General features: G+C 46.9%; 13 protein-coding genes across 13 annotated transcripts; 7 read left to right on the top strand and 6 right to left on the bottom strand.

Moving 5' to 3' along the window:
- Nucleotides 1-2818: 2818 nt before the first annotated feature.
- ONS95_010091 (uncharacterized protein) lies at nucleotides 2819-3859 on the top strand (the record flags this gene model as incomplete). The annotated part of the gene is made up of 1 exon (XM_058503659.1): nucleotides 2819-3859. One exon carries the CDS (start codon nucleotides 2819-2821, stop codon nucleotides 3857-3859), a length of 1041 nt encoding a protein of 346 aa, XP_058360372.1.
- A 97-nt stretch (nucleotides 3860-3956) lies between these two features.
- Nucleotides 3957-5659, bottom strand: ONS95_010090 (uncharacterized protein; the record flags this gene model as incomplete). The annotated part of the gene is made up of 6 exons (XM_058503658.1): nucleotides 3957-4048; nucleotides 4110-4345; nucleotides 4419-4506; nucleotides 4562-4628; nucleotides 4679-5106; nucleotides 5155-5659. 6 exons carry the CDS (start codon nucleotides 5657-5659, stop codon nucleotides 3957-3959), a joined length of 1416 nt encoding a protein of 471 aa, XP_058360371.1.
- Nucleotides 5660-6633: 974 nt separating this feature from the next.
- ONS95_010089 (uncharacterized protein) lies at nucleotides 6634-7053 on the top strand (the record flags this gene model as incomplete). Its single annotated transcript, XM_058503657.1, has 1 exon — nucleotides 6634-7053. One exon carries the CDS (start codon nucleotides 6634-6636, stop codon nucleotides 7051-7053), a length of 420 nt encoding a protein of 139 aa, XP_058360370.1.
- Nucleotides 7054-7143: 90 nt separating this feature from the next.
- Nucleotides 7144-9088, top strand: ONS95_010088 (uncharacterized protein; the record flags this gene model as incomplete). The annotated part of the gene is made up of 5 exons (XM_058503656.1): nucleotides 7144-7671; nucleotides 7724-8218; nucleotides 8264-8632; nucleotides 8686-8890; nucleotides 8940-9088. 5 exons carry the CDS (start codon nucleotides 7144-7146, stop codon nucleotides 9086-9088), a joined length of 1746 nt encoding a protein of 581 aa, XP_058360369.1.
- Nucleotides 9089-10372: 1284 nt separating this feature from the next.
- ONS95_010087 (uncharacterized protein) lies at nucleotides 10373-11570 on the top strand. Its single transcript, XM_058503655.1, has 3 exons — nucleotides 10373-10982; nucleotides 11029-11186; nucleotides 11233-11570. The coding sequence occupies exons 1-3, from the start codon at nucleotides 10465-10467 to the stop codon at nucleotides 11397-11399; spliced, it is 843 nt and encodes a 280-aa protein (XP_058360368.1). The 5' UTR covers nucleotides 10373-10464; the 3' UTR covers nucleotides 11400-11570.
- A 682-nt stretch (nucleotides 11571-12252) lies between these two features.
- Nucleotides 12253-15089, bottom strand: ONS95_010086 (uncharacterized protein; the record flags this gene model as incomplete). The annotated part of the gene is made up of 2 exons (XM_058503654.1): nucleotides 12253-13782; nucleotides 13917-15089. The coding sequence occupies 2 exons, from the start codon at nucleotides 15087-15089 to the stop codon at nucleotides 12253-12255; spliced, it is 2703 nt and encodes a 900-aa protein (XP_058360367.1).
- A 309-nt stretch (nucleotides 15090-15398) lies between these two features.
- Nucleotides 15399-16592, bottom strand: SLC1 (1-acylglycerol-3-phosphate O-acyltransferase). Its single transcript, XM_058503653.1, has one exon. The coding sequence runs from the start codon at nucleotides 16480-16482 to the stop codon at nucleotides 15727-15729; it is 756 nt and encodes a 251-aa protein (XP_058360366.1). The 5' UTR covers nucleotides 16483-16592; the 3' UTR covers nucleotides 15399-15726.
- Nucleotides 16593-16759: 167 nt separating this feature from the next.
- ONS95_010084 (uncharacterized protein) lies at nucleotides 16760-18062 on the top strand. Its single transcript, XM_058503652.1, has 2 exons — nucleotides 16760-17106; nucleotides 17166-18062. The coding sequence occupies exons 1-2, from the start codon at nucleotides 16838-16840 to the stop codon at nucleotides 17743-17745; spliced, it is 849 nt and encodes a 282-aa protein (XP_058360365.1). The 5' UTR covers nucleotides 16760-16837; the 3' UTR covers nucleotides 17746-18062.
- On the bottom strand, nucleotides 18063-19571 carry ONS95_010083 (uncharacterized protein). Its single transcript, XM_058503651.1, has 2 exons — nucleotides 18847-19571; nucleotides 18063-18797 (listed from the first exon to the last, which is right to left on the bottom strand). The coding sequence occupies exons 1-2, from the start codon at nucleotides 19253-19255 to the stop codon at nucleotides 18139-18141; spliced, it is 1068 nt and encodes a 355-aa protein (XP_058360364.1). The 5' UTR covers nucleotides 19256-19571; the 3' UTR covers nucleotides 18063-18138.
- A 637-nt stretch (nucleotides 19572-20208) lies between these two features.
- Nucleotides 20209-20906, bottom strand: ONS95_010082 (uncharacterized protein; the record flags this gene model as incomplete). Its single annotated transcript, XM_058503650.1, has 4 exons — nucleotides 20209-20249; nucleotides 20309-20377; nucleotides 20495-20804; nucleotides 20853-20906. 4 exons carry the CDS (start codon nucleotides 20904-20906, stop codon nucleotides 20209-20211), a joined length of 474 nt encoding a protein of 157 aa, XP_058360363.1.
- Nucleotides 20907-21654: 748 nt separating this feature from the next.
- Nucleotides 21655-22953, bottom strand: ONS95_010081 (uncharacterized protein; the record flags this gene model as incomplete). The annotated part of the gene is made up of 4 exons (XM_058503649.1): nucleotides 21655-22459; nucleotides 22512-22616; nucleotides 22676-22694; nucleotides 22749-22953. 4 exons carry the CDS (start codon nucleotides 22951-22953, stop codon nucleotides 21655-21657), a joined length of 1134 nt encoding a protein of 377 aa, XP_058360362.1.
- Nucleotides 22954-23958: 1005 nt separating this feature from the next.
- Nucleotides 23959-25158, top strand: ONS95_010080 (uncharacterized protein; the record flags this gene model as incomplete). Its single annotated transcript, XM_058503648.1, has 3 exons — nucleotides 23959-23968; nucleotides 24015-24550; nucleotides 24601-25158. 3 exons carry the CDS (start codon nucleotides 23959-23961, stop codon nucleotides 25156-25158), a joined length of 1104 nt encoding a protein of 367 aa, XP_058360361.1.
- A 247-nt stretch (nucleotides 25159-25405) lies between these two features.
- Nucleotides 25406-25671, top strand: ONS95_010079 (uncharacterized protein; the record flags this gene model as incomplete). The annotated part of the gene is made up of 2 exons (XM_058503647.1): nucleotides 25406-25519; nucleotides 25567-25671. The coding sequence occupies 2 exons, from the start codon at nucleotides 25406-25408 to the stop codon at nucleotides 25669-25671; spliced, it is 219 nt and encodes a 72-aa protein (XP_058360360.1).
- Nucleotides 25672-26868: the final 1197 nt, after the last annotated feature.

Raw genomic sequence — 26868 nt, 5'->3', positions numbered from 1 at the left:
AACCTACATATCCTTGGTCATTTGTTGACGTGTCCGAAGAGAAACTCCCGAGAATTCCGTATCTCCACCGGCTGGCCAAACAGACACAGCGTGTCTGTCAAGCCAATTCCACCAGTCTACTCTTGCTTCAAGTCCTATACCTGACTTTTAATGTTAAGAATCGAGGTAGAGCCTTGTCTTTGGTATTGGATTGCATGGTAGTGCTGCTGAGGTCGTGTAAATAAGCTTCGCCGAAACACCGCCATCCCACTTTCACGTTCAGATTTCCATCACGACACCTACTCAGTGCAACACTTATGACTTGCCAGTCGTAGACTTTGAGCTGTCGCTCGAAAATTTGTTGGCGTGAGAGATTAAGATGCCGACATGGCATTCTCCAATATATCGTTCATTGGGGACTGGGTTCCGTCGACATTCCAGACCAGCAGGCTCAGAAAATCAAATAGTCGAGGATCAACACCAAGCCGAAACCCCTCTCTTAAGCGGCCATGTAGATGGGAAGGATTCTCGAGGATTCCTTAATTGTATCCGAGACCTTTTGATCAATCTTAGTCAACCCAAAGTGTCCGGGTCTTCGACCGTGGTTGCGATTCTCCTTGTTCTCTGCTCCTGCATTACATCTACTACTCTCGGTTACGATGCTAGCATGATGAACGGACTGAATATGCTTCCAAGCTACACCGAGTACTTTCATCTCAACACAGTGACCATGTCTATGACGACATCTGCGCTCTGGATCAGAGGGGCATTGGCAGGATTAAGTTACGGGCAGGGCAAGTCACAGATGCAATTGGGCGTCGAAACTCTCTCTTCTGGGCAGCTGTCATGACCCTCGTTGCGGTAAGCATTCAAAGTAAGGCTCAGAACACAGTCATGTTTGTCATTGGCCGCATACTCGTCGGATATGGAACATCTGCTTCAACCCTGACAGGTCCAACATATCTCGCTGAGACTCTACCGTAACAGTGGCGTGCATGGGGTGTTGGTCTGTTGAACGACTGCTATTATCTTGGTGGGTTTATTGCAGCTGGCATCACATATAAAACGGCAACAATCGATTCGACATGGATGAGCGGTGTCGTCTCCGAGTTGGAGAATAGAACTGACCTGTATCAGGCTTGGCGAATACCTAGTGTGGTTCAAGGCATTTTCAGCGTACCGTGTATCCTTATCTTGCCGTTCATTCCTGAGTCACCTCGGTGGCTGGCAAACGTAGGGAGGAAAGAAGAGGCTCTCACAGTGCTTGCTCAGACATACGCCGACAGGAACGAAACCGATGCCGTTGTGCTGGCACAATATCAGCAAATCATTGAAACGATCCACTACGAACGCGAAATTGGAGAAAACCTAAGCTTGGAACAGTTGGTGAAGAGCAGTGTGGCCAGAAAAAGAATCGCGCTTGCCCTAAGCGTTGCGATATTCAGCACTATTTCAGGCGAGAAATCTCTGAGCAGGTTTCACTATACCTTGCTAACCCTTTTGTCTAGGCAATGTCATTGTGAGCTACTGTCTTGGAACTATGCTGAGCAATGCCGGGATTGTGAATGTGACAGACCAGCTTCCGATTGTAAGATCAGCCTTGGCGAAATGTTCTAAATTCTAATCTCTTAGAACATCGCCTTAAATGCGTTCTGTCTCTGCTGTGCTCTTCCCGGGACTTACTATTCAGATTAGTTGGGTCGCAGACTGACTGGAATCATCAGCACGAGTTTACTGACAGTCTTCATCTTCGTCGTCGGAGCTCTGACGAGGGGCATGTTAATCCTGATACTCCCATTCAAGCTAACGTCTTCGGTCTGCGGAACGTCCACAAATCAGGCCAGGATTCTTGCCACGGTAGCAGCAATATTTCTTTTTCAGGGCGCTTACTCCTGTGGATGGACGCCACTTCTTTACCTTTACCCACCAGAAGTTCCGAACTATCCCATTCGTGCTACAGGGATGGGGATATTCATCTTCGTTCTCAATGTCTCCTTCTTACTCTGCGTCTTTTTCTTTCCATTGCACTGGAGAGTATTGGATACCAATTCTACTTTGTAAATGGCGTGTGGGACGTGTTGGAGACTGTATTTATTTGGTTCTGTTGGATTGAGACAAGTGGAAAGACTTTGGAGGAAATAGATGCCGCGATGGATAGGGCCAAGCTCAGCGAGGCGCCGAACTTTGAAGATATAGAGAGGTAGGTTTGAGGCTTTCGAAAGTTTTACTAAAAGATTTCGAGACGACTGCATCGTTCTTCTGCTGTTCTATGATTCTCGACTCAAGTTGAGATGGGCCCGACCCCAAGCTGGCCTCACGTGCAAACCACAACAGACATGCTTCATATTACCCCTCATTGATTACACCGACTCACTAATATTCGATTTTGATGGGTCGTTTCATCGAAACACATGTGTTCAGATAGCAAGGCGATGTATAGAAGGGCAAACTTCTGCTGGTCGCTTCTAAGGTCCGTGGCGGAACATTACCACTAAGCTCATTCAAGCTGATATCGGTACTGACATGATCGTTGACAGATTACGTCAATCTTGACGATTTCGATACGTCTCCCCACGACTCTTGATCATCATGTCAGCCGATGGCAGTTTAATTCCGTAAGTTTGATTGGACTTCCAATGCTTCAAATCCCTTGGCAGCAATTTTGCCTATCAACAATCTGGCAAAACCACAGACCATGCCCCTCATATCTACCTTCAAGAAATTCCCGGCATATCTATCAACCAATCCCAGTCAAACAGGAATTGATAATTTCCGCAGCTCATCTTGCGTCCCTGTGAGCTTTAATTCAAACATCCTCCAGATGTAAGACATCTTCAACATGGCGAAACCGCCTTGGGGTCGATATCGACCGCTCCAGAGTCCAAAACATCTTCTAGCACTTGGTATCATTGCATTCATATCTACACTATCACTCTGGCTAGCTATCAGAGACAAGCTCGATTTGGTGGATAATTATCTTGGTGCTGATGGAGATGAAGGCAGACTTGCGTTCGCGACGATTTTGCTTCCGCCACCAAACAATTACAGCGACCACCAGGATGTTGACCAGTATCTGACCAGCACACGGATGCTCAACTACCAGCTGAGATATGACAAGAACACCCGTTCGAGAAAAGAGATTCCTTTTCTGGTTGTCGTGACTCCAGAGATCCTTCCCTGGAAACGAAAGCTGCTTGAGCGAGAAGGTGCAACAGTTATTTTCGCGGAACGCCTTTCTCTAGGAGATGATTGGATTCAGCCGATGGCAGAGCGATGGAAAGATGTCATGTTGAAATTACGTCTCTTCGAATTGACCGACTACAACAAGATTCTCTTCCTCGACGCAGACACGTACCTTCTGAAGCGATTGGACAGGATATTCAGAGATCCGGCTGCCCGTCCGACCAAAATAAGGGCTTCTGAGAAAGAAACTCGACCTGACGAAGCGCCTTTTCCAGAGAAGTACCTCTTTGCTACAGGCCCGGAAATCATGCACACCACCCATCCATGGCCACCACGTCCTTGGCCTCGCTTCAATGCCGGGTTCTTCCTCTTCCAGCCTTCCCAAGCGCTCTTCCAGTACTACATTTCCCTCCTGACTCTCAAGGACCGGTTTGACAGCACGTATCCCGAGCAGAACCTTTTGAATTATGCCCACCGCGAGTGGGGCAACATGCCCTGGGCACACTTGAAGACGGGATGGAATGTGAATCTGTCGAACCTTAATGATGTCAAGAAGGGCGTAAAGAGCGTGCATGCGAAGCTTTGGATGGAAAGTCATGACTTACAGCCTGTTCCGGCAGAGTTGAGGAGGATGTGGGAGAATACGAGGGTGGAGATGGAGAGGTTTTATGGCGAGATGGGACACAGGTTAGGGTAGTTTGGAGTTGGGCCCTGTCAGCTGATCGTGGCTATGGCCGAGGAGAAGCTCAATGTTGAGAGTTGTGATTTCTCGGTGATCCTCTTGTATCACCTGTTCATCCTATTATGATAGCTCGAACCTCGATGCTCCTCCGAGCTGGCGTACCTGTCGGAACGGAGGGGTCCATAAACGCTGAATGTGGACACACTAAACTTGTTAGCAGCACTCTCGCAAGACTTATCCTGAACTTCGAAGCATCAATATTTACATGAAGCCTCCCCAGGATCACTATCCCCAAGCTTAAACAGAATCACGTCATCCCATTTCATCCCCTTTTTGTAGAACCAGCGCTGATTTGGGTTATGCAATACCTCGTACGCCTCATCTCGATAGTGTGGAAAGATGATATCAGCAGCTACGAGGTCTGTCTCTGGGTTGAGACTGCGGTAGTCGCAAAGGGCCAATGGGCTGTCTTGTTGTGGTGTTGTGATTGGTCTCCAGATACTGTGAAGTGAATATTAATTGACTTGAAATCCAAAATGTTATTGGTATGGATTGGCAGTCTCTCCAAACTTACTTCAGATATCGCACTCGCTGATTCGATGATTGGGAGAACTCTGGAAGGAAGAGCTGTATTCTTCGCAAACATGATGTTGGAGTCGCATCTGGAATATTGTGGATGATCAGCCAGAAGATTTTTTATTCTGAGTTCCAACTTACCGCAATGTGCACGGAAAAAAGGTGTCTTCGTGGATTTCCCACTAGTTTCTGAAGAAAAGCCTCGGAACTGAACAGAGTTAGTTGCATCAAGCACCATAAACGAAAACTACGACTAACATTATAGGCATAAATGAACACTCTGGCACAGTCCAGATACCTACTAATCCAAGACTCCATTTGAGGAATGTACTCTGAGCAGACAGACGAGTCGTTCCATTGCCGAACCCGTATGGGGGATTTAGCGTATTCAAACCCTGAAGTGGCTAACGTGAAGGACCTTTCATGGCCTGAAATTTCAAAAATATCGAGCTGATGAGTTGAAGCGACTAAATTAGTTCTTGGAAGACTGGTTCCGCTAGGTAGCCTACTCAGATACGGTTTTTCGGTTTGGTACTTTTCATGAGGGGTCAAAAAGGATATCCCGCTAGACAATATTGATTTGAGATGCAAGGTTTTGATCAAGTCGTCTACGAAACTACGGCTTGGCTTCCTTTCTTCTGGGTTGAGATACTGGACCTGTGCGCACGAGTGTTGAGTCGATGAGACTGCCAAAGTCAACAAAACAAAGGACATGAGTATCCAGGAACACGTACCGTTTCCCGCTTTTTCCTTCATTGCAATGCCAGACCTAGCCCATTCCCTCCACGGCCGGTCAAATGGCTTGGTTCTATCAAACATCCAAACAAGAACTTCGGGAAATTCCGAGTGCATCCAAGCCAGTTTCGCCTTGTCGCTTTTCGGTGGCCAGTGAGCTCGCCAAGGCTGACGAGCAAAAGCACTCTTCTCCGATTCGCTACTGGGATGGTATTCATCAGGTTCTGAATCAAAGTACCAGGCGATTCCTGGAGCTTGAGTATCGGAATTGCCAGAACTCATAGTCACAAAGCTTATATTCTGGTTTCTTGGGACGAATTTGTGGAGTGATGACGGCGGAGAAATCGGGTGCATGCTGACCGGTCTAGGGGAATCGGCTCTCGGTGGAGGAATCTCGAGACATAGCTCCCATGCGGCTCTGTCCTCACATTTGCCTCTTATGGCCGCCCGATCAATAGCATGTGCTTGACTTCTTGGATGCTGCCATGGTGGTGATATACTCATGGTCCAATTAGAATTGCGATTGAACGCTGCATATTTTTATCTGCCAATCAACCACATCTGCCCCACACCTGCATTTAAGAGTAGCCAATGACTGCCTACCGATTCAATGCGTGTAAATATTTGTTCGACGTAATTTGAGGAGTTTGGAGGGGCGGGGCTGTCGTGGCTTGCTTAACGTGGGGATTGAGCTTCCAGAAGATGAGAGCTCGGCGAGATTGAGCCCCTTCCGCAAAATTTGCCTCTCGTTTACCTCTCGTTTGCCTTTCGTGAGCATCATATATAATTCAGAATGGCATTTTACCTTTCAAAAGCAGCCGAACAAACAAAACGGATGGTTCGATGTGAGATGCCATAAGTTACGTAGGCCATATACGGGTCTTGCGTCACGTGGCACGTATGGGTGCAGGTGGTTTTATTGACATTGAAGACCCAATGGATGTTTCGCAAACCGCCGTTTGTGTTGGAGAAAAATACTGGGAACTTGAAATTGAAACGAAAGACCTCACACGACATACCGCATGATTTTTTGGATCTTAACTGGCAGATTTACAGGGCTGAGCGGAGCAGGGCGTTCTTTGCTGCTCGATGACTGCGCTAAGCCATTCGCAGAACCGGTGAGGAAAAGAGGCAGTGCAGCAGCATCAGAGATGCCGAAGCCAAAACCACCACATAAAGCATTTTGTAGCCTCGAAAAGCTCTTGAACGTGAATTCATCTCCAATCCTTGCTCACCGCTGTTCTGAGGTGCAGAATTTCGATCAAGAAGTTTCAGCCATCTCGTCGTTGTCGTGTGACGTTTGCCGTTGAGTAACCATGATGGTGAATTGCACTTTCCCTGAAGCTTCTTTCTTATATCAAGTTGTTTCTCAGACTTTCGTTATTGCTAGATCAGCCCTCGGAAAGTTTCTGACTTCAAGAATCTAGCAAACCATCCAAAAACGTCCACGTCCCACTAAAGAAGATTGCTATGCAACCATGAGAGACAGACAGCCGCCAAAGAAACAACGGTCTAGCATCGACAGAAGTTTGTTATCTGCAGCGGATCAGCTCGCTTTTGCGAGAGTTGCATCTCTTTTGCAACAGCCTGTATCGGAGCTGTACGGCGACATTTCAGACAGCAGTAGCTCGGCGAAGATTCCAGGCGATTCGAATGTTGCAAGAGATCAGTCGCAAGAATGGAGCGCACTCCAGTGGGACACTATGGATAGCTGGCTTCCAGGAAGTAGTGAAGTGGACAATGATACTTTCGATCCCAACAAACCATGGAACCCTGTACAGGGTATCACAGAAACAGGAGTCACCCCTGGCGTCGACTTTAGTCAGTGGAGGGGTGACGAAAATTTTGTCAGTCCAAAAGTTGACCTAGAAGCTGGAAATACACATTCTGGTCTTTGACGTTCTTCTAGTTGGTCTCATGAACCTACAGCGGGTGAGCCTTGGATCAGCTTGCCAACAAGTTTCCTAGACGAAGCTAGCTTTCCACATATGAGCACAAACATCTCGGAGGAGTTCCATAATCAAGTAAGTAATGCTATCTACCATGCGCCAATGACCTCAACGGAACTTGGCACGGAACCCCAGGCGTTTTCACACCTACTAGACTTGTATACGACAACACGATGCCAAGCTGCCGTAGTTGAGCGATCAGCCAATGAACCCTCGCTACCTGCTGGTCTTGATCAACTCACTGCTGATGAGAAAGACTTAATTCCCGGATTTGAATGGGAACATGTGGAGAAGCCACAATTCTCAGAGACACAATCTTCTCTATCATCTAAAGAACTTGGCTGGTCTTTACTCACATCAACAAAAACGTATCAAAAGTCAAAAAGAGTTTCTTCCAACGCCATGGAAATCAAATCTATCCAGTGGGTGCCAGTGGACTCGAAAGGGGACAGAACCTTGCAAAGAGCTGTGCGACGTGGACCTTTCTTGAATCAGAAGCTCCGTGAAGAAACCAGCAACACTCGAAAGCTAAACGCGTGTGTCAGGTGTAGAATGCAAAAGATTCGAGTGAGTAATTGTTTGGAAGTCGAAATCCCTTTTTCAACGCTAATTCCTTCAGTGTCAAATTGATCCGAATAATCCAACCGGGATTTGCCAAACATGCCAAGATGTATCGAGGCAAAGAATCCACACGCTACCGTGCGTTCGCCATAAGCTCACAGATTGTGTTATTTATCGCACAGGGAAAGCAAAGGGATTGGAGTTCACTTTCAGGTGGCCAGAGATGAAGTTGAGGGATATCACTCAGTGGTCCAGCAGCAAAAATAGGACCATCAAAGTGCAGTCTGATCTCTGCGACACTCCACTGGAGTTGACGGTTAGAAGGTTCGTCCCAATTCCTCAGGATGTATTGCGCAAATCTTGGATGGATGGCAAAAAGAAGAAATTCAAAGAGACAACGCCATACGCTATTGTAAACATGATGGACGCGGTGAAGGTGATGGGAGACTACATCAATAAGCACATCTTCGAATGCGTCGCATACTGGCTAAAAGATAAGGACGACTGGGTCCAAGAGACATACAAATTCGCTGCAAGATACATGGCCAATGCTGTGAGTTCTGAATTCCCACCAGAGCATATGTACTTACTTTCATAGCCGCCGGATGAGCAAGCACTTCTTAGTGATACGTTTCGACTGTGGTTCGCAATCCGACGGACTGCCACGACTGAACACCTCGTTGGGAATGATACTCTAGACATGGATCCAGAAGATAAAGACCATTCCTATCCTCTATTTGGAAAAGTTCCACTACCTCCTGTCATGATACAACAGCTGGATATGATCCTCACTATCGGCTTCTTGAAACCTCTTCGAAAAAAGTTTCTGGAAGACTTTCAAAAACTGACAAGGGCCAATAATCCGAAGAGCTGGATGGCGATTTACCTGATCACATTCATCGCCTGTCACAGCTGTGCTGCAGTCACTGCCGAACATTACAAGAACGCTAGAAAACATGGCTTGAAGGTAGATGCTCTTATCATTTTGAAGAAGTTCCTCTCTAACCATTGCATGCACAGAGAAAATATGCAATGCCGCACTTCATTGCCGAGCGGCATCATAGTGCCAATGTATACTTGTCTCATTATCACTATTGTACAAGCTCTCATAATCCTTTCTTGCTCATAGATAATTGGGACAAGCGTGAGACTACGCAGTTTGCCGACATGTCACCGACCGAGTTTCACTTCTTACGCAAGACCGCGAAGATGGTGAAGGAGAGAGGTCAGTCCCGAGGATGCAAGCTGCATTTCATGCTAACAAAACTTGACAGAGGATCAAATCAGAGATATCAATAAGTTTCACTATTACGAGGATGATCTGTACTTCGTAGCACAGATGCACGAGAGAAATTGGACGCCGAGGGATACCAAGATCGATTACACTGAAGGGACGGTTGCAGATGTGCCACTGAAAAAATGAAATCGATCTGATAGACAGTGCAAAAGAATAGTAATTTATGGTTTTGTACTGTTATGTATGTTAGAGACATTTAAGGGGGGCGAGTGTCGGATGGCCGAGGAAAAGTAAATATCGATGGCTTTCTTGCAGAACAGGCTGAATACGCAGTTTCGCAGTACAACGGTCGAGAATGAAATTATGAAACCACAATCTCCCCATCAATTTAAAGCTTGAGCAGACCACAGAATAACTTGTTTGCATGTTCCGGTATTTCTGATCCGGTATGAAAATAGGCCTGTTTTCACATGGCAGATTAGAATTCCCCTCCTCGGTTACCTATTAGCGAGCCAGACCCTTTTTCCTTTTGGCGAGGCAAGCACGGTTCTTCGGTCAACACCCAATACTGATCCAGGATCAACAACGGCGGGCAGTCAGACCTTGCCTATTACCGGATGCCGGAAAAATTATTGAGAGCTATATTGCAGCATATCGATATTCTAAGAGCAAGACCCTAAATCTTGTGAATGGTACTGCTGCCCAGTGCTTCTGGATCACATGATTTTGAGTTTCGCATAGGTACTTGGCCACTGTTTCCAATTGCGGCCGATGCGAGATTGTTGGTCTTTTGATTCGCTCTTTGCCATCAAGCTTTTCCCTAATTCGAGTATAGCGTGGCGATACGTCCTTTGTATGGTATTGATTCCGTCATGCTTGCGAAGGCTAACAATGCGCTATCACCACGTACCGACCTCAATGATCCCACTTGAGGGTCAAACCCTGAACAGTTACGAATACGAGGAATATGATCTGACACAACGCAGGACAAGAACCCATTGTGAAGCTGAGAGATGGCAGTGACCTCGGCCAAGAATAGAGTAGAGTTTCTCTATAGCTGCGGCTGCCACCCTTCCTGTCGACTTTTAAGTTTTTCCACACACAAAAGCCGATCCCAACTCGCAAGAATGTCATCACAACATATGATACTCTGTCAAGATCTTGATGACTAGGGTCTGTATGTGTAAATCTCATGGGATCGAGAGAGTTTGATTGGAACTTGAATGTCAGCCTCAAGTTGTCAAACCTCGGCATCCCTGCTCCTAAGGCTTTGCCATAACATTCATCAGACGATAGATGCAACATTACTGGATCACAACTAGGGGGAATAACTGGAAAATTGTACACGAATACGCTAGATTGCCGCTGGATACTGCGGCTTTGCAAGGATATTGCCGTTGGTGGTTGATGATATCAATTCTCGATCTTCCAGATATGATGTCAAAGATATACTGTATGCATTCCGAATAGCATAAATAAAGCCAGAAGCCCGGGAGAGATATCTAATAACCTCCTACAAGCACCTTAGTATTAGTTTATAACTTGCAATCTCAACACTCAAAATGTATTCCATCAGAATCCATGTCATTCTGTTCGTAGTTTTCCTTGGAACAGCCCTTACATCACCCATTGCGAGCCCACAAATCCCGAATATCACTCCACAGTCAACAGATACAACAGCCATGGCTCAAGCTGCCGCTCTTCAAGCTTCACAAGAAGCGGCCGTCAGCCCTGGCTCAAGTAGTCTGATCAATGGACTCCTTGCCTCCGTTTTCATGGCCCCAGCAGTCAACATGAAAGTCTCCGCTCTCACCAACATTCTCACACTTTTCGAGCAAGGCATAGCCAAAACACTTGGAGTTGACACCACCGCTTCATCTACAACATGCGCTCAAATGATGGTGATTTTTGCCAGAGGAACAACAGAGCCAGGAAATGTTGGCCTGTTCTCTGGACCGCCATTCTTCGATGCGTTGGAGGCTACAATGGGTGCGGGTGCTGTGAGTGTACAAGGTGTGGAGTATAGTGCTAACATTGAGGGGTTCTTGCAAGGTGGTGATCCAGCCGGTAGTGCTACTATGTGAGTTTTACTATCAGTTCTCTGGAGTAGTATCTAATTCAGGCAGGGCAAGGATGATCGAGACTACTACACAGAACTGTCCAAATGCAAAGATTGTAATGTCAGGCTATTCCCAGGGTGGACAACTTGTACACAACGCTGCTGCGATGCTACCTGTGACAACTATGGCAAAAGTCAGTTCCGTGGTCATCTTCGGCGACCCAAGTGAGTGTTGTACTGTTCTCTTTGAGCTTCTGCTGACAATTCTCAGATAATGGTAAACCCATTGCCAATGTCGATCCTGCGAATGCCATAGTTATCTGCCATGGAGTGGACAATATCTGTGATGGTGGAGACTTGATTTTGGTCGAGCATTTGACATATTCCAGGGATGCTGGTCAGGCTGCAGAATTTGCTGCTGATCGGGCGAGGGCATGATGGAATTTTTGTTAGCAGATGAATATTGGAGGGACAGGATTTCCAGGAAGGAAACAGGAGGCGGATGTACCAGTAGCTTGCAGTGTCAATAGCGCTGGAGTTGGGCAAGCAATGTGGCGATTTAGCGTGCTTTATTATTTTATATGCAATCATGAATCACGAGTTAAACGGTTTGGCCGTGGTTTAAAAATTTCTGTGCTGAGACATTGAATCTGTGCCCTCTCTGAGACGTCTGCAGGCACCGAATTCTTGGATTCGACGCATGTTGTTTGTTTACATTGGCGTTCTTGCTTCAGGGTGTTTCGGTTGAGTGCGGGGTATTATTTACCCCTCTATTGCCCTGTAAGCGAAATTTGACTTACTGTAATCATGCCCCGCTGCTCTGTGCCATTTTGTCAATATGATTCGAGAAGTGCTAGAATATTTGAAGCTTGACTCGTTTTCTTCCCAACCATCTCCTGAAGGATGTAGCGCAGAATATTCTAGCAAATTGATATTCTCATTAATGAACGCTGGGCAATGGACCAGAAGCGATATGTCCTAAATGAGTTTTTGACTAGGACATAACTCAGTCCACACGGAATCTAAAAAGCCCATATCTCTTCGTAAGATGTTCAAGAGACAAAGATGTGCAGTTTTGAACTTTTGATGTTATACAGGCCACTTCGGTAAACAGTCACAGTGAATCACGAGAAACTTAGGGCAGTCTCGTTGAACTGCTTGGAGTTTCAACACCTAATACAATTCCAAGCCCGAAATTGCTATACTTCATCCAGCACGCCTAGACCAGAATTAAGGCTATAAAATTTGTGAAAATACTAAATAAAGCCTTGAAATTTAGCACAATCAGTCTTTAAGGTGGCTTTGGCATTTTCAAGTCCATAGCAAGACTCCGCAGGAACAGATTGAACCCATCAGATCCCTTCAAAAGACCTGGCTCCAAAGTCATCCATTTATTTCGTGCGCGAGTAATGCCCTCCCTGACCTTATTAGCAATAGCAGATTCTCGTTCGATATCCCCACCACTCGATGACAAAGCCGTAAGCCCTTTTTTCATTGCCCAGTAAATTTTTGGGCCATACGTTGTATTAGGTTTGGTCCATCGTTTTTCACCTGGCACAGGGATCAACTTCTCCAACTTTTCGGCGTAGATTGTCAATTTTTCCTCGAGGTTGGTAAGGTCTATTTCTTCAAGGCCTGCTGTGTCTATTGGGGGCTCGGGTGATTCTGAGCTGTCGTGGGAATTCTCCCCCAAGTCAAAATCGTTCTGATAATCCTCGTTTAGTTCATCATTCTGACCATCATCGTCTTCATAATGATGGCGAACGTCTCGGTAATCGGAGTCAGAATGATCAGCATCATCATGGCCCGCTTCGTCACGACCAGGGTGATTGGCCTGATCATCGTCAAAGTCATTATTTGAATCCGACCCTACACGCATACCGTCAGGATCAATAAAGGCAAACAGTGACGCAAGCCACGCTATTGAATTATTGACAGCATCAAAGATATCATCGGTATCACGGTTGAAGCGATGCTTGTTGAATGCTGGTCGAAGCATTCTTACTGCTTTGAGCCTCGCAAACTCCAGATTCTTCCATTCCTCGTCTGTGTGTTTCGAGTTGAAATGCATCTCCTCATGGAAAGGGGTGATGATGTTTGCCACATGTTCGAAAAAGTTATTGTAGTCTCCATCGTTTGTCGATGCCGCAACAGCTGCACGATGAATGTGCAGCTCGTCCATATGGTCAGCAAAGATAGCAACATCGGGATGGTGAAAATCGTCTTCCACATTGCGGCCATCGTTGAGGTCGTTATTATTCCGTGATGACGGCGCTGGTGGCGTCGAGGCAATCATTGTACCGGCGGGTAAGCTAGGAGGAGTTGGTGCAGCATTTTTAGGATCTTCCGGTGCAGTGGGTTTAAAAAGTGCTCTCAGGAATTCTCTTGCTTCTCGAACATAGTCAGGCTCCCCAGCCAATTCCGGTAGCTTGGCAGCAAACCCTACGCGAGCTTGGTACATGATAAGATGTAGATTCCTGAAAGTATACTCCAGTCGAGATTTATCATTTTTATACTTCTTGGCCTCGCCGATGAAGAATTTGATCACAGCTTCGAGGGCCTCCATTGCTCTTGCGAATTCGGGGTCCACTGCGTCCTCGTCCTCGGATACCTGTTCTTCGGTGGCCTTCGCCTTACCTTTCCCCTTCCCCTTTTGTTTTTTAGCGACTTCCGATTCAGCTAGCTGACTAGTATATTGCTCAATGGTCTCTTCAAGCTTGTGAAAATCCTTCCGCCATTTGATGGATATACAAAAAGTATTTGGGCGTAGCGGGGGCGGCGGCGGTGGTTTATTATCACGAGAGAGCTTTTCCATATCCCACTGACTGAATGTTAGGTTCAAGCTTCATTAACAATTTTGGCTATACTTTAAAAATGTGGATATTGTGTCGAAGGACGTCCTTCCAAATGGATTTCAAGATACCCTCGAAATGAAAAGAGGAGATTTCTACATACCGGAAAGAATGGATGGCCCCCACGAGGTGGTGGATTATCACCACTCGCAACAAATTCCTTTACGTTGTTGGGACGTACTTGTTCGCGAGTATAAAATCTTTCCGCCCCAGGAAGAGCAGCAAACAGAGCTCTACTTTCCGCATCAGCACGAGCTATTGCCTCCCAAGCTTCTCTAGGAATAACTCTTCCCTGGGTTATCAGGCTTTGATGAGGTACTCGGGGTAGACCGTGTCGATTGCTACGGGGAGCGCGGGGGTGGTAAAGTCGCATATGCTCAGTATACTGGCCGTCAGCTCCACCTTGGTGGAACCAAACTCCACAAACAGCACATGTTCGATGGATGACGATTGCGTCCCATGTCTTTCCACGATTTGCTGGCATGGAGGATGCCAAGGGATAATGACCGCCTCTGCGATTTTCTGTTCTGGCAACTTGTGTAGAGATGGTTGAGAAAAACCTTTTCGTCTGTTCGGTATCTGTCTCCTTGCCGTACTTTGGAAACGGCTGAGCTTTATCCCCTTCACCATTTTGTCCTTTTCTTGAAGACCTTAAAGCTTGAGCTTTGCTATCAAGTCTGACAGGTGCAGAGCCGGCAAGCGTCGAGCGGACTCGAATACCAGGCCCAGTATGTTCCTCCTCTTTCTGCGTGTCCTTAGACCCTGGGGTCTCATCTTCACCGTCGTCATCCTTTTGTTCTGCTTCCTCCGCTGCCGAGCTTTTCTTAGGAACCTTTCCTGTCCTTGTAGGCTTTCTCTTCTCAGTAGCCTTCCCCTTCCCTTTCTCCTTGGACTTTTCCGTTCCGTCTTTTTTGCGTCTCTTCGTAGACCTGTCTTCATCACTGTCCCCGGGTTCATCTTCTAGGTGCTCTACAGGTTCCTTCCTTTTTCTATTTCTGGCGCTTCTCTTTGGAGCTGGCGTTTCATCGTCCGTTTGCATCGGCTCATCCGATGACCTTCGCCCACTCCCCTTCCCCTTGCGCGTCTTAACAGTTTTCTTAGCACCTTTTGGAGGCATTATATGGGAGTGTCTGGCTAACTTTTCGGAAAGCCTGACAGGACCGATAGCCTGAAAGTCAATGAAGACAACGAATATTCCCTGTATAAGAAAGGGGAGGAACAAAGAAACCATACAGGCAATGGTTTTTGTCAAGGTGACATTCCGGATGCGGAACATTGAAGACCCAACGACAGTGAACAAAATTTGGGGGTTCTTAGGATGATAACAAAGGAATAGCTAGTGTAACGATGCTGCTGGCAGTGCCTAAGTACAATCATGAAATAGGGGACTCGTGCTATGCGAGAAATCGGAGCTTGAGCAGAAAATGGAACAGAATGCACGGAGCAAATGAAATCGGTGCTGCTACATCAGCTTGTATGACAATGGGCTAAAGGCCGACATAGTCTCAAGAGATTGGTGAAAATAATGCATAAATCATTCCCTCTAATCAGACATCTATGGGTATATACTCCTTGATGCAAAGGGCCCTTGACGCCGAACATGCCATGATGCATGCTTCCTAATTCCGATACTTCTTTCCACGCAGCGGAAGTCAGTGCTTTCGGCTGACGACATACCGCTTCCATGCGGGCTGGCGAGTTTGTCTCCCACTATGATATTGTTGCTTCTGTACCGCTCGCTTTCACAACTCCATCTCCCGAGTTCTGGGCCGGCATTGCAACAGGGCGACCTCTCGCCTTCGATGTTATGGCAACTATCTCCCGGAGCATCAGTTCTCTGGTATCTCGGGCCAAGTCTTCGACATCTGATGGCTGGAGTCCTTTCGTCTCGATTGGTTTCAAGACTACAAGAATTAGTACAGACCTGTTCCATACCAGCCGAGAAACATACCTTTGATGGGGATATCACCAGCCTTGAATTTCCACCCTGGGAGGAACAAAACATTCGAGTAATTTGCAACTACTACTGGCACAATTGGTACGCCTGCCTGGACCGCCAAATGGAAAGCGCCCTTCTTGAAAGGTAGCAACATTGGTTCCTTCGCATAACTTCTTGTTCCCTCGGGAAACATATATACACTCTGCCTCTCCCTTGTAATTTCCTCCGATGCTCCCGCCATGGCATGTCTCGCATTCGTAGAATTTGCCCTGTCAATAAAGACCGTTCCGGACAAAGACATGAACCAACCCAAGAAGGGCATACTCTTCAGCGACTTCTTCGCAGTTACCGAGCAATGGTGGGGAAATATGCAGCCTAGCATCAGTACATCCAACTCGGTCTGGTGATTCCCAATAAATATCGCAGGGCGTGTCTTGTTCAGGTAGTCGTTAGGATCGTCGATCGAGAAGGTAATGCCAGTTGTAAATCGCATCAAGTACTTGAAGAACCGTCCGGTGGCCCATTGTGAGCTCCTGCCATGTCCGACCAAGCGCATCAGAATAGATACCAGGACTCCAAAAGTGGCAGCAACTAGGAGAGAGGCGTAGGATGCCAGTAGGAGGCCGAAGAAGCCTGCCGCAGGGACGCGAGAGGACAACATGATGAGGAACACTGTGAGGCCGAGGTACGCAGTTGCAGAGGCCCCTAGGTAGAAGAGGAAGCTGGACATGTTAAAACTGAGGCTCCTTGGAGTCCTTGGAGGACTAGAGAATATGTAGATAGTGGTAGGACCCTCTCACGGAGGGGAGAGAGCGAGGGTCATAAACGGGGCTCGTGGTGGAAACCGTTGGGGAGGTTTCATCCGGAGACCGACTGAATAATTTTTGGTGGTGAGAAGCGCCAAGCCGCTAATTTAAGGTTGTTCTGATGACCAGCTCAGACCAGCTAACCAGCGGCCTAGCCTACAGTAGCCGAGCGAGACGCCTTCCCGTGCCTTTCAAGCGTCACCGGATGAAGATTTCTCATCCTCACATGTGTTGATCGTCACAATCCGGGTTTCTGTTTATAACATCGATCTAGTCAAGATGGGATCGACGGAGCGTGATATGAATATCACAGTGGGCGTGTTGGCTTTACAGGGTGCTTTTAACGAGCATGTGCAACTCTTGAGACAGGCCGCTCGGATCCTAGCCACTAAAGACGTCGTCGAGAGAGACTGGACTTTCAAAGAAGTGCGGACTGAGGCGGAATTATTATCATGTGATGGTCTCATAATACCTGGAGGAGAAAGCACAGCAATATCGCTGGTGGCACAGAGATCAAATATGTTGGAACCTCTACGGGATTTTGTTAAGTGAGTCATCCTGGGGCTCTGATACTCCCAGTCTATTTTGTGTACTTATATCAAGCCAGGGTCACAAGAAAGCCAACATGGGGAACCTGTGCTGGTCTCATTCTATTAGCAGAATCTGCAAACAGAACAAAGAAAGGCGGCCAGGAGTTGATTGGTGGCTTGGATGTCCGAGTCAACCGTAATCACTTCGGTCGTCAGATCGAGAGTTTCGAGGCCGACCTGAATCTCCCGTTTCTCAAAGATAATGATGTTGAATCAAAGCCGAGTCCTTTCAGAGCCATCTTTATCAGGGCGCCGATCGTTCAGAAGCTATTACCAACTGTCTCGGGCATCCAGGAAGGCGAGGCAAAAGTGGATGATACAGTCATTGCGCCGTCTCGACCCATTGATGAAAGTGTTGCAAAACTTATCAATCTTGGAAACGTTGAAATCATGGGTACTCTGCCTGGACGAACTGCCGCTATCAAAGACGATGGCACGAAGGGCATGTTGGATGCTGAGACTGGGGACATTATTGCTGTCCGTCAAGCAAATGTTTTCGGAACGAGTTTCCATCCAGAGCTTACTGGCGATCCACGGATACACGTATGGTGGCTGGAGCAAGTAATAGATGCTGTTAGCCGAAGAATTGACCCTTGATATTACTCACACCGACGATAATCCCGTATGTTTACTTAGCTTGCGTGCATTTCCTGCCACGCTCGAGGGCTTTTAGAAAGGTCCATAGACCACCGAAGACGGATGCTGGAATTGCCAAGTGCAATAAAGAAAAATTGGTCAGGGTCCTTGTGCCAATATGATAGGATTGATTTCCGTTGTTGTCGTTGCCCATGTACCAAGAAATCATGAAATCGGAATTGATCGATCAGCAGGCCACTAGACTTGAGTGGCTGTATATACCCAGAGCCTATTTGCCAAAGCATTCTAGATGTCTTGCATGCAACTACTTTCGAACATTTTGAAAGAATCACTTAACATTTCTATCATAACAGTGCAATAACATAGTATACTCAGGTCGTGTCTATTGGCAATCTAAAAATGTCCAAAAATCGCTTTCGGCACATATGGCTCCTCAAGAAACTTCACCTCTTCAGCATCCAAAGTCTTGGTCCTCACCTCACAAGCCTCGTCAAGCCTTTCATCAGAATTAAAACCAGTGATCGGCACTGCACCTTTACTCCTCAACCACGCCAGAGAAACCTGGCTCATCTTCCAGCCCTTCTTCTCCGCAACCTCCTCGACCCTCTTAATGATCTCCAGATCCGCCTCCGTGGAGTCCGGCTGCCTCATCTGCGATCTCACAGATTCATCATGTCCTGCCGGCCTCGCCAGTTTACCTCCAGCAAGAGGCGAGTACGGGATCAGGCCAACTCCAGTCTCGTTGCAGAAGCGAATCATCTCTCGCTCTTCCTCGCGGTAGAGCAGGTTGTAATAGTTCTGCATACTGATGAACTTCGTCCAGCCGTTCTTCTCGGCGATGAACTGCATGTTGGCGAATTGAGTAGCCCACATAGAGCTTGCGCCGATGTAGCGGACTTTTCCTGACTCGACGAGATCATGGAGAGCTTTCATGGTTTCTTTTGGTGGGGTGGCGGGATCGTAGCGATGGATTTGATAGAGGTCGATGTAGTCAGTTCCGAGACGCTTGAGAGATGCGTCGACAGCTTTGAAGATAGCACTGCGCGAAAGACCTGTAGATGGATTAGTATGGTTTGAAATGTTATTTGTGGGTCGACTTACCACCACGATTAACATGATCCTTAGTCTTCGCCATTGTCTCTCCCAATACAGCGCTAAAAGTATCAATGTCGTCCGCTACATAGATGTAGCATTTTGTCATCAAGACAAGTTTCTCCCTCGGAATCTCAAACTTCTTGATCGCCTTCCCGATAATCTCTTCAGAGAGTCCATTCGAGTACATGTCGGCCGTGTCCCATGTGTTGACGCCACGATCGTAGGCAGCTTTCAGAATCTTGAGAGAGTCTTCTTCCTCGAGATTCCAAGGCATCCATTTCTTGGATCCAAAGGACATCCCGCCAAGAATGGGAGATGAGACGCGCAGACCAGAACGTCCGAGTTGGACGTATTCGACTTTGGTTGCATCGATACTCTTTTGAAGGCCTGACGAAATGACAGCAGAGAACGCCATTTTGATGTTTGATTTGGTCACAAAAGCTCTCCTGACTTCAGTGAAATGTCTGAGATTTGATGGGGTTCTCGCGATGCTTGCTGATGTTGGCTTGCCAATTGAACTCGGGAATCGATGAACAGAAGGATATGGGAGGCATAATATTGACGGGAAATAGACCGACTTTTATATGGAATATCTCAGGCACCCCATTTGGTTGTCACGAAGCCAATTGCTCGTCCATTATGCTTTTGCACACCTACAAACATTATCTCCGTTGCGGTCGACAATTTCTTGTCAATCTTAAAGGAGTCAAGAAGCTTAATCCCGTCATCTTTCCGTCAATGGGCTGGTCATCACAAGAAAAAAGTCTTCGACGATCCGTGAATTTGTAGCTAAACCATGTTGGGGGCACAGCTCGGCATCACTGTGTTGTCAGCAAGTGGGGGCAATCATCATCATTGCCATCATTGGCGGCTCATAAGCGAGTTCTTCTTCAACATCGCGAGTTTCTCCGCATTGGGTAAGGCGCTCAGATAGCATTCGACACCAACTTGTTGACTTCTGGGGTTGATTATACAAGCATCGTGGCTATAGGACCTGACGCGGATCGATGACGAGATAATTGATTTGGTCGAGTCCAACTCTGCTGGTATGCTAAATCCGTTAATTCCAGGCTTTGACACCGTAAGTTTCTTTGCAAATGTAACGAAAGAAGCGATTTGAAAGAAATCAGTCTAAGGTTCGAAGATGCCAAGCAGTGTTGGCCAATGATCTGATTGGAAAGCAAGGGACACAACATAGAAGTCGGACTTTAATAAGTGTTCGGAGTAATCAAGGAAGAAATCATCAAAGGCATTCTTAAATTCAAGTCATGGATCTATGGGGCATGCTTCAGATGGTAACAGTTCCAAATTCTCAGACGCATATTTTTCCACTCAGTCCTATTGCGAGCGAATCTCAAGCTGTCCTCGTCACCAATTTGTAGAGGTGTTTACGCACTGCCAATAGAAATCTAAACATTGACGTATTAGCACTCCATGCAAACCCTGCCATTCCTAGAAGTAGACTCACCATTCTGGCTAACACATTGGGCACCAGCAACACATTTTGTGCATCCATTGTATGATCGACTGCCTCCACCTGTGGTAATCGGAAATCAGCAACAACTCATCACAAATGTTTTGGGAGCACTCTGAAGAATAAGATACTCCTAAAACACCTGACCAGGGCATTATGCCCACCACGGGAATAACATACACTGATAGTACAATGGCACCGGACACTTGGTCAAATTTGGATCCGGCGGGACAGTGAGCGTCGGTTTCGCTGTCGTTGTAGCCTTCGTAGTTACGATCGAGGTGACAGTAACGGTGGTATAGAACGTCTGCGTGACTTGAACGTTAGACGTGGTTGGCTTTGTGGAGGTCTTGATCGTTATGGGCGGCGGCTTGACGGAACTGCTCGTGGTGGTTTTCTTGGTTGTCAGGGTTGAACCACCGCTGGTTGGTGGCTCGACGACAACGACGGTGCCAACTGTGCGGGTTATGGTGATTGTAGTCTGTGCAGCCTGTTTAAGGCGTTAGAGGTGCTTCGGGGATGGTTGAGGGAGCCATACGACAAAGCCTGACAATGCCAGCAGTGAGCTGATGAGAATACTTGGAAAATGCATTGTGATTGAATCTTGGATTAACAAGGTGAGAAACCAGATGAATTCGAATGGTTTTCTGAGGAAGTACGTTCAACAAGAAGTAAGTGAAGAGAGAAGAAAGGAATTCCCTTCCAAGCAATACTTGATGGACATGGTATCCCACACTGCAGAATGCAATATAGGGACACCGGTGTATCCTACTTTGCAAAGGAACCGTGCAGATATCAAAGCAATCATGTCGACCCACCATCCAAACCTGATCAACCATGGTATTCAAAGTCTGGTGTAGATATTGAGGTAGCATTTTAGCATTCAGGCACTCGGTTAGACACATTTAACCACTCGGTACCAAATTCACAGCAGCAGATGAGGGGTACACAGACGAATATGGCTCACACCCGATGTGAATGTGATACTAGTCAAAAGCAGAGAGATTGTTTCGGTTCCGGGAACCGAATATGGTGATGCGATCGAGATAGAAATCTAGAGAGAGTTCCGAGGCGGCCCGAGATGAGCAGGCTAAAGTCGCTGCAGCTTCAAGGACCCTAAAATAACTTTCATCTACGACTGTTCGTGAGAACTTGCTGAATGCGATATTTGTAGGCATATTCCTGAATGTGGTCCTGAGATAGTGGAACAGAGGGTATCGAAAGCCTGGCCGGAACTCTCCCATTTTCCGCGGCATGGTCGTGATTCTGTAGAGTATGACTTTTCTCTATTGGCTCTATCCCTCTTTGGTAGTACGTACATGATATTTGTACAGCTCAACTCATGTATCACCCACCCAACTACCATCTTTCATACGGCCAGTGTCTTTATCCCCTTCCTCGATCCACGTGTCAACAAGCCCTTGCTTGGGGTCCTCATCCGGGTATCCAAGACTTCGTCTGACTTTCAATACTTCCATGCGTATCCTCATCGTTACCTCTTTCCTCAGGGCGACAGCTTCGGTACCGTATTTCAATCCTTCGGTCAACTCGCCCATCTCCCAGTTCGTCTCTAATCCTTTTCGTGCAAGTGCCTCTTTCTGTAGACAGACCAACTTCTTCCACCGTTCCCTCAGCTCCCCAAATATCTTCTCTCCGTCTATACTTTCGCCAAATGCAATTCTAATATTCTTTCCAGCCCTTGGTATGAATCTTGGGAATTCTCGCGACTCGTGCATTACGTCTTGGTTTCCGTCGATGAAGATGGGTATTATCTCTGGAAGTGGTTCCGACTCTAGAATTAAGCGTGAAACACCCCACTTGAAGTAACGAAGGGTCTTCTTGGGATGTTGGTGTACCCTTCCCTCCGGGAATATATGGATCCACGAGTGTTTGCGAGATGGGTATATAGAAGGAGCACGAAACGAGTCCACCCCATTCGTGCTGTACGTGAGAGCACCAGTACTGAAAGGATCGGATGTTTCGAGGGTCGGCGTGTAAGAGGGAGGAGGTTTGACAAATGGCTGGCAGGACAGCAGTCGGATCGCTTGGGTCATGACGGGTTGGAAGAGTCCGCCGTGAGGAGACCCTGTATGGCCTCGATGCGTAGGAAGTACCTGACCAAGGTTGAAGAATGTGGAAAGGGTTCTAAAGAAAAGGTCAGCCAAATGATAGTATACTGGTAGTTGCCTCAAAATACCTAGTCTGAAAGCATATATCATAACTCCCCAAGCTCCATCTGTGATTCCCAGGATTGAAGGCATAGCTAAAAGGTAGCACACCCCAAATCAACGGATCGTCCATTCTGCAGATGATATCAGAATAGATTCTCGGGATACTTTCAACCTACGGCCTATGACTTACACACTCACATGGTTGGATACTGTTTGCAGATTGTCAGCATAGCTTGCGAACCAAATACATGGACAAGAGGTACCAGTAATCAACCCTCTATCTCTATCCTCTGGATTCTTCCTTCTATTCAGAGTCTCTAAAAATGTATCCAAGCCAATGACATCCATATAATTCAATCCGTGAAGAAACCCTCGCGACAGGGAGCCCGTCAGTCCCATGATGATGGAGCTGCTGAATCGCCATGGTAGGCTAGGACTCGTGGGTGTTGAGAGAGTAGGAGTCGACATGGCGCCGTCGCGCAACTATCAAGGATCAAACATAGAACAGAAATAACAGATGCCGGCCATGGAATGAAAGAGAGTGCAGGCGGCGCAATAGCTGCTCGATGGAGAAGTTCGGCTGGGCCAGTGACGTACGGGAAAATGCAAGGGCAAACAATTCTTGGAGGGTCTCGGGATGGGTTTTACCGATCCGGCTTGGCCTTTTCCCCCATGGACATTTTTCAACGACATGCCATACACGAGACTAAATTTCATTCTTTCCTTCACGAGCAAATCAAAACTGGCCTTCGGCTTAATCAACAATTCTTGATCGAGTTACTGACCTAGCTTAGTGCTATCAACGAGGCTTGCGAACAATCACGCATTACAACATAGGATTTTCAAACCTCAACGACCAAAACATACATCTCAAGTCTCTCGAGCTGCGCGAGTACCTTGAAATACTATCACGTACCACGATCACGTAACTATCAGACAAACTCAAAAATCAAAGCAAACTTCATCCACCAAACATACAGGAGCAGACTATTCACTTGTTCTAGTGACAGGACTTTTGGCCCCTGAACAAGCAGCAACTCACCAAGCGAGGTCGAGGCTTCCATAAAGAGGGTGCCTCTCCTGGTCTCCCCACAACCAAAAACTTCTACCTCCACCACTTGGAACCCGAAACAACTCTTCTTTGCCTTCGAGGTTAGTCATACATTGCTTGTACTCTGTTTCAATCCATGCTACCTTGGGACTGTATGATTAGGCGCCTTGAGGTTCACGCCTCAGACGAGTCCCAGAACCCCAGTAACGTATATAATTACCATATCTGCGACTGACTGCGAATGTTCTGCTCTGAGCATTTGAACCCACGAGCGCTGAAACTATACACGAAAACTGCTTTGGATATCTTCTATTTGCATGCATTGCACGAAGAGCAATAAGCTAACGGCCATCAGCTAGTTCATCTGACAGCAGGTTCTTCTCGCCACCACTAGGCCCAGAAAGGGTGCTTTCATCTTCGCCATGTCTCATAGTAAGTTTTGGTGAAGCGCTGACACACATCTCTGACTTGTCCACAGGCAAGAGAAATACGTCTCGGGCTGTGTTTACGTCCCACGAGAGAGAACAAGCAAAGGCAGCATGGAATTCGACATCTGCTCGCCTCTCGAGAGATTCATTCCTTCCCTTCGCTTCATGCAGGCTATGTCTCCAGCCAGCAGTGTCCCCCGTATCTTGCTTGCATGGAGATATCTTCTGCAGGGAATGTGCATTGAACAACATTCTTTCTCAGAAGAAAGAGATCAAGCGTTTGGAGAAGGCGCGAGAGAAAGAAGAGAAAGATGCCGAAGAGGATAGAGCAAGAGAAGATGCTGAAGCAAAGGAAAGAGCTGTTCAAGATTTTGAAAAAATTCAAGCTGGGCTGGAGGCCAAGATGAAAGATGGTTTGAGGGATCAAAAGATCGTTGGCAGAGAGGGTGGCAAGATCATTGTCGAAGAAGATGTTGCTGGAGGAAAGAGGGGTGAGAAGAGGAAGTTTGAGCTTGATGAGGAGGAACTTCTTCGCATTGCTCGTGATGAAAGAACAAAGGCAAGAAAAGCCATTGATGACGAAAAGGTATGTGCCTACACTTCAGTTTATCTGTGTATGCTGACATGATTACAAAGGCTTACAAAACAACTCTGCCTTCGTTCTGGGTACCATCAATCACACCTTCCTCCAATACCCAGATTGCTCTGCACACCATTGTTAAGAAAGCCAAGCTATTCCCCGTATGCCCCGCGTCCCAAACCGACAAACCGCACAACTATTCGCTGCACACCTTGGTCGAGGTAAAATTCACCGAGGATAAGGATGCAGCTAAGAAGACAAGTCAGCGAATTTGTCCATCATGCAAGAAGGCATTGAGCAACACTTCCAAGGCAATGCTAGCGAAGCCCTGTGGCCATGTTCTGTGCAAGAACTGCGTGTCTAAATTCATGACTCCGACCGGTGTTCATGATCCTCACGCGCCTGACGTGGATCAGAACGCCGTTGCATGCTATGTGTGTGAGGCTGATTTGACCGAGAGGAAGGGTAAGGCTTCAAAGTCGGCCAATGAGGATGGAACGACCGAGAAGGAGAAGATCAGGCCCGGATTAATTGAAATCAGGGCAGAAGGAACAGGATTCGCTTCAGGTGGTGCCAGTGTTGTTGATCGGATGGGGATTAGCTTCCAATGCTAGCGCAATCACTTCCATTTTCACAACCAACCCGCCCTATGGATATTTGTATATAAAGTGCGCGTTTCGAAGAATAACGCGCCTCGATTTCACTCCAATTCCCACCCCGAGCAAACATATTCTCTCTTCAAGCTAGACACTACATTCACCAATATGTCTCTGCCAGAGATCCAAAAGTCGGCTTTGGCACGCTCTCTGTCTCCAAGAATATGACATTTTGACGAACATATTCCACATCACGGTTCGCCCAATGAAACCCGTCGACGTTTCATCCTTCCGTGCGAGGACCCGGGCAGTCCTTACACCAGTCCTTGATATCAATATCGTGCATGTCTCCCAGGACTCTACTGCAGCAATTAATGAGGTATGTAGATCGTTCATAATGGACTGCAGGCGACTCACAGTCGATAGGCCATGAAGAATGCTATTGCCACTGGCGGTGACATTTTACGCCTGACTATCTCTTGCGCTGTCACCAATGTCAAGTTATTCGATGCGAACATTACACTCGCATAGTCAGGTTTTTCCAAAAACACACAGTCGCGATTTATTGGCATCGACCCAGTGTAAACTCCATCGACTGGACCAACTTTGCGAAGATTAGCTTCGAGTACACACGTACCCAGTCTCTCCTCTTTCCAAAGGAATTCTGCGTCAACTCCAACAGCCGTGAAATTTCACTTTGCAAAGGCCTTGACGCACGCCATCACTCCGCTACCCCACCATGCCGATCCTCGAGATTGTTAGGGATAACTTCTATCTCATAATCAATACCATGACAGCCGCTGAATATTTAAGCAGTATAAAGATCTGCGACCAAAGGTTAAGAACCCAGTTGCTTGTGGACACATAAATTTGGGATGTAAATGCTCCGTCATCAAGTTTCAGACTGTTCGGGGTCAAACCGGCATATCTGGTCCAATCAACAATTTCGTAGCTCCGCAAAGTGAAAAGCCACCATCGCTGGATTTCTTGACGGTTCTTGCCCTGCCAGCCTGGGAGTCTGGTTGTATTGGCTACGAGGTTCATGGACTTGGCCCTGTTCCCATCATAATTTGATTTCAGTGTGGATACTGGATGCTTATGATTTTCACATCTGGGATTGAAATTTGGGCTTTGGGCTTCGTTTCGGTGCAGGACTTTATGATACCCAGTGCTTTGTACTGATAGAGCCGAATCAACGCGCTGACAAGGATGCTTTGTATGACTCTAGCGTCTTGGAATAGTCGTCTTAAATTCATGTGTATTTCTTCAATTGTGACATTTGAAAGCCAGGATGTGAACTTTCGAAATATGAAAAAGTTATGCATCCCTCCCACCATGGATCTGAGCATTCATTCACGGATAAGCAGCAAAGTCGACTATGGTATATTCTCAAGGGAACATCAACACCCCTTTGAATGTCGAATGACATTTTTATTCTAGATGAAATAGAAGACATTGATTGCGAGTTCATAATGTTCATTCAGACTGCTTTTCTTTTCATTCACCACATCTACACGACAACCGGCGTGTCGCAGGATCCTGAGGGTTCTAGGCTGATGAGTTGCCAAGCGCCTCGCTTAATCCTTTGTTGTTGTGAGACAGCTACGCCTAAGCTGTTTTCTTTGTTCAGTCACTCGTGCACTGTTTCAAAACTCTGTCAGGGGACTGAGATATTTAAGGCTCACAATATTCCTCGTTTTCCTTTCCAACTCTAGGTCTCTTCTGTCC

The sequence above is a fragment of the Cadophora gregata genome (genome assembly GCF_030347475.1).
Source record: "Cadophora gregata isolate MNR1 chromosome Unknown scaffold_4, whole genome shotgun sequence".
Classification (NCBI taxonomy): Eukaryota; Fungi; Ascomycota; class Leotiomycetes; order Helotiales; family Ploettnerulaceae; genus Cadophora; species Cadophora gregata.
The sequence above is the reverse complement of the archived record's forward strand: the minus strand, read 5'-3'. Positions and strand labels throughout refer to the sequence as shown.

Excerpts from the sequence above, each read along its gene's own strand:
- ONS95_010087 (XM_058503655.1), top strand. The coding sequence starts at position 10,465 with ATGTATTCCATCAGAATCCATGTCATTCTGTTCGTAGTTTTCCTTGGA. Across the intron at positions 10,983-11,028 it reads CCAGCCGGTAGTGCTACTAT|GGCAAGGATGATCGAGACTA; the intron begins GTGAGTTTTACT and ends TAATTCAGGCAG. Across the intron at positions 11,187-11,232 it reads GGTCATCTTCGGCGACCCAA|ATAATGGTAAACCCATTGCC; the intron begins GTGAGTGTTGTA and ends GACAATTCTCAG.
- SLC1 (XM_058503653.1), bottom strand. The coding sequence starts at position 16,482 with ATGTCCAGCTTCCTCTTCTACCTAGGGGCCTCTGCAACTGCGTACCTC.
- ONS95_010084 (XM_058503652.1), top strand. The coding sequence starts at position 16,838 with ATGGGATCGACGGAGCGTGATATGAATATCACAGTGGGCGTGTTGGCT. Across the intron at positions 17,107-17,165 it reads CCTCTACGGGATTTTGTTAA|GGTCACAAGAAAGCCAACAT; the intron begins GTGAGTCATCCT and ends ATATCAAGCCAG.
- ONS95_010083 (XM_058503651.1), bottom strand. The coding sequence starts at position 19,255 with ATGGCGTTCTCTGCTGTCATTTCGTCAGGCCTTCAAAAGAGTATCGAT. Across the intron at positions 18,798-18,846 it reads GGATCATGTTAATCGTGGTG|GTCTTTCGCGCAGTGCTATC; the intron begins GTAAGTCGACCC and ends ATCCATCTACAG.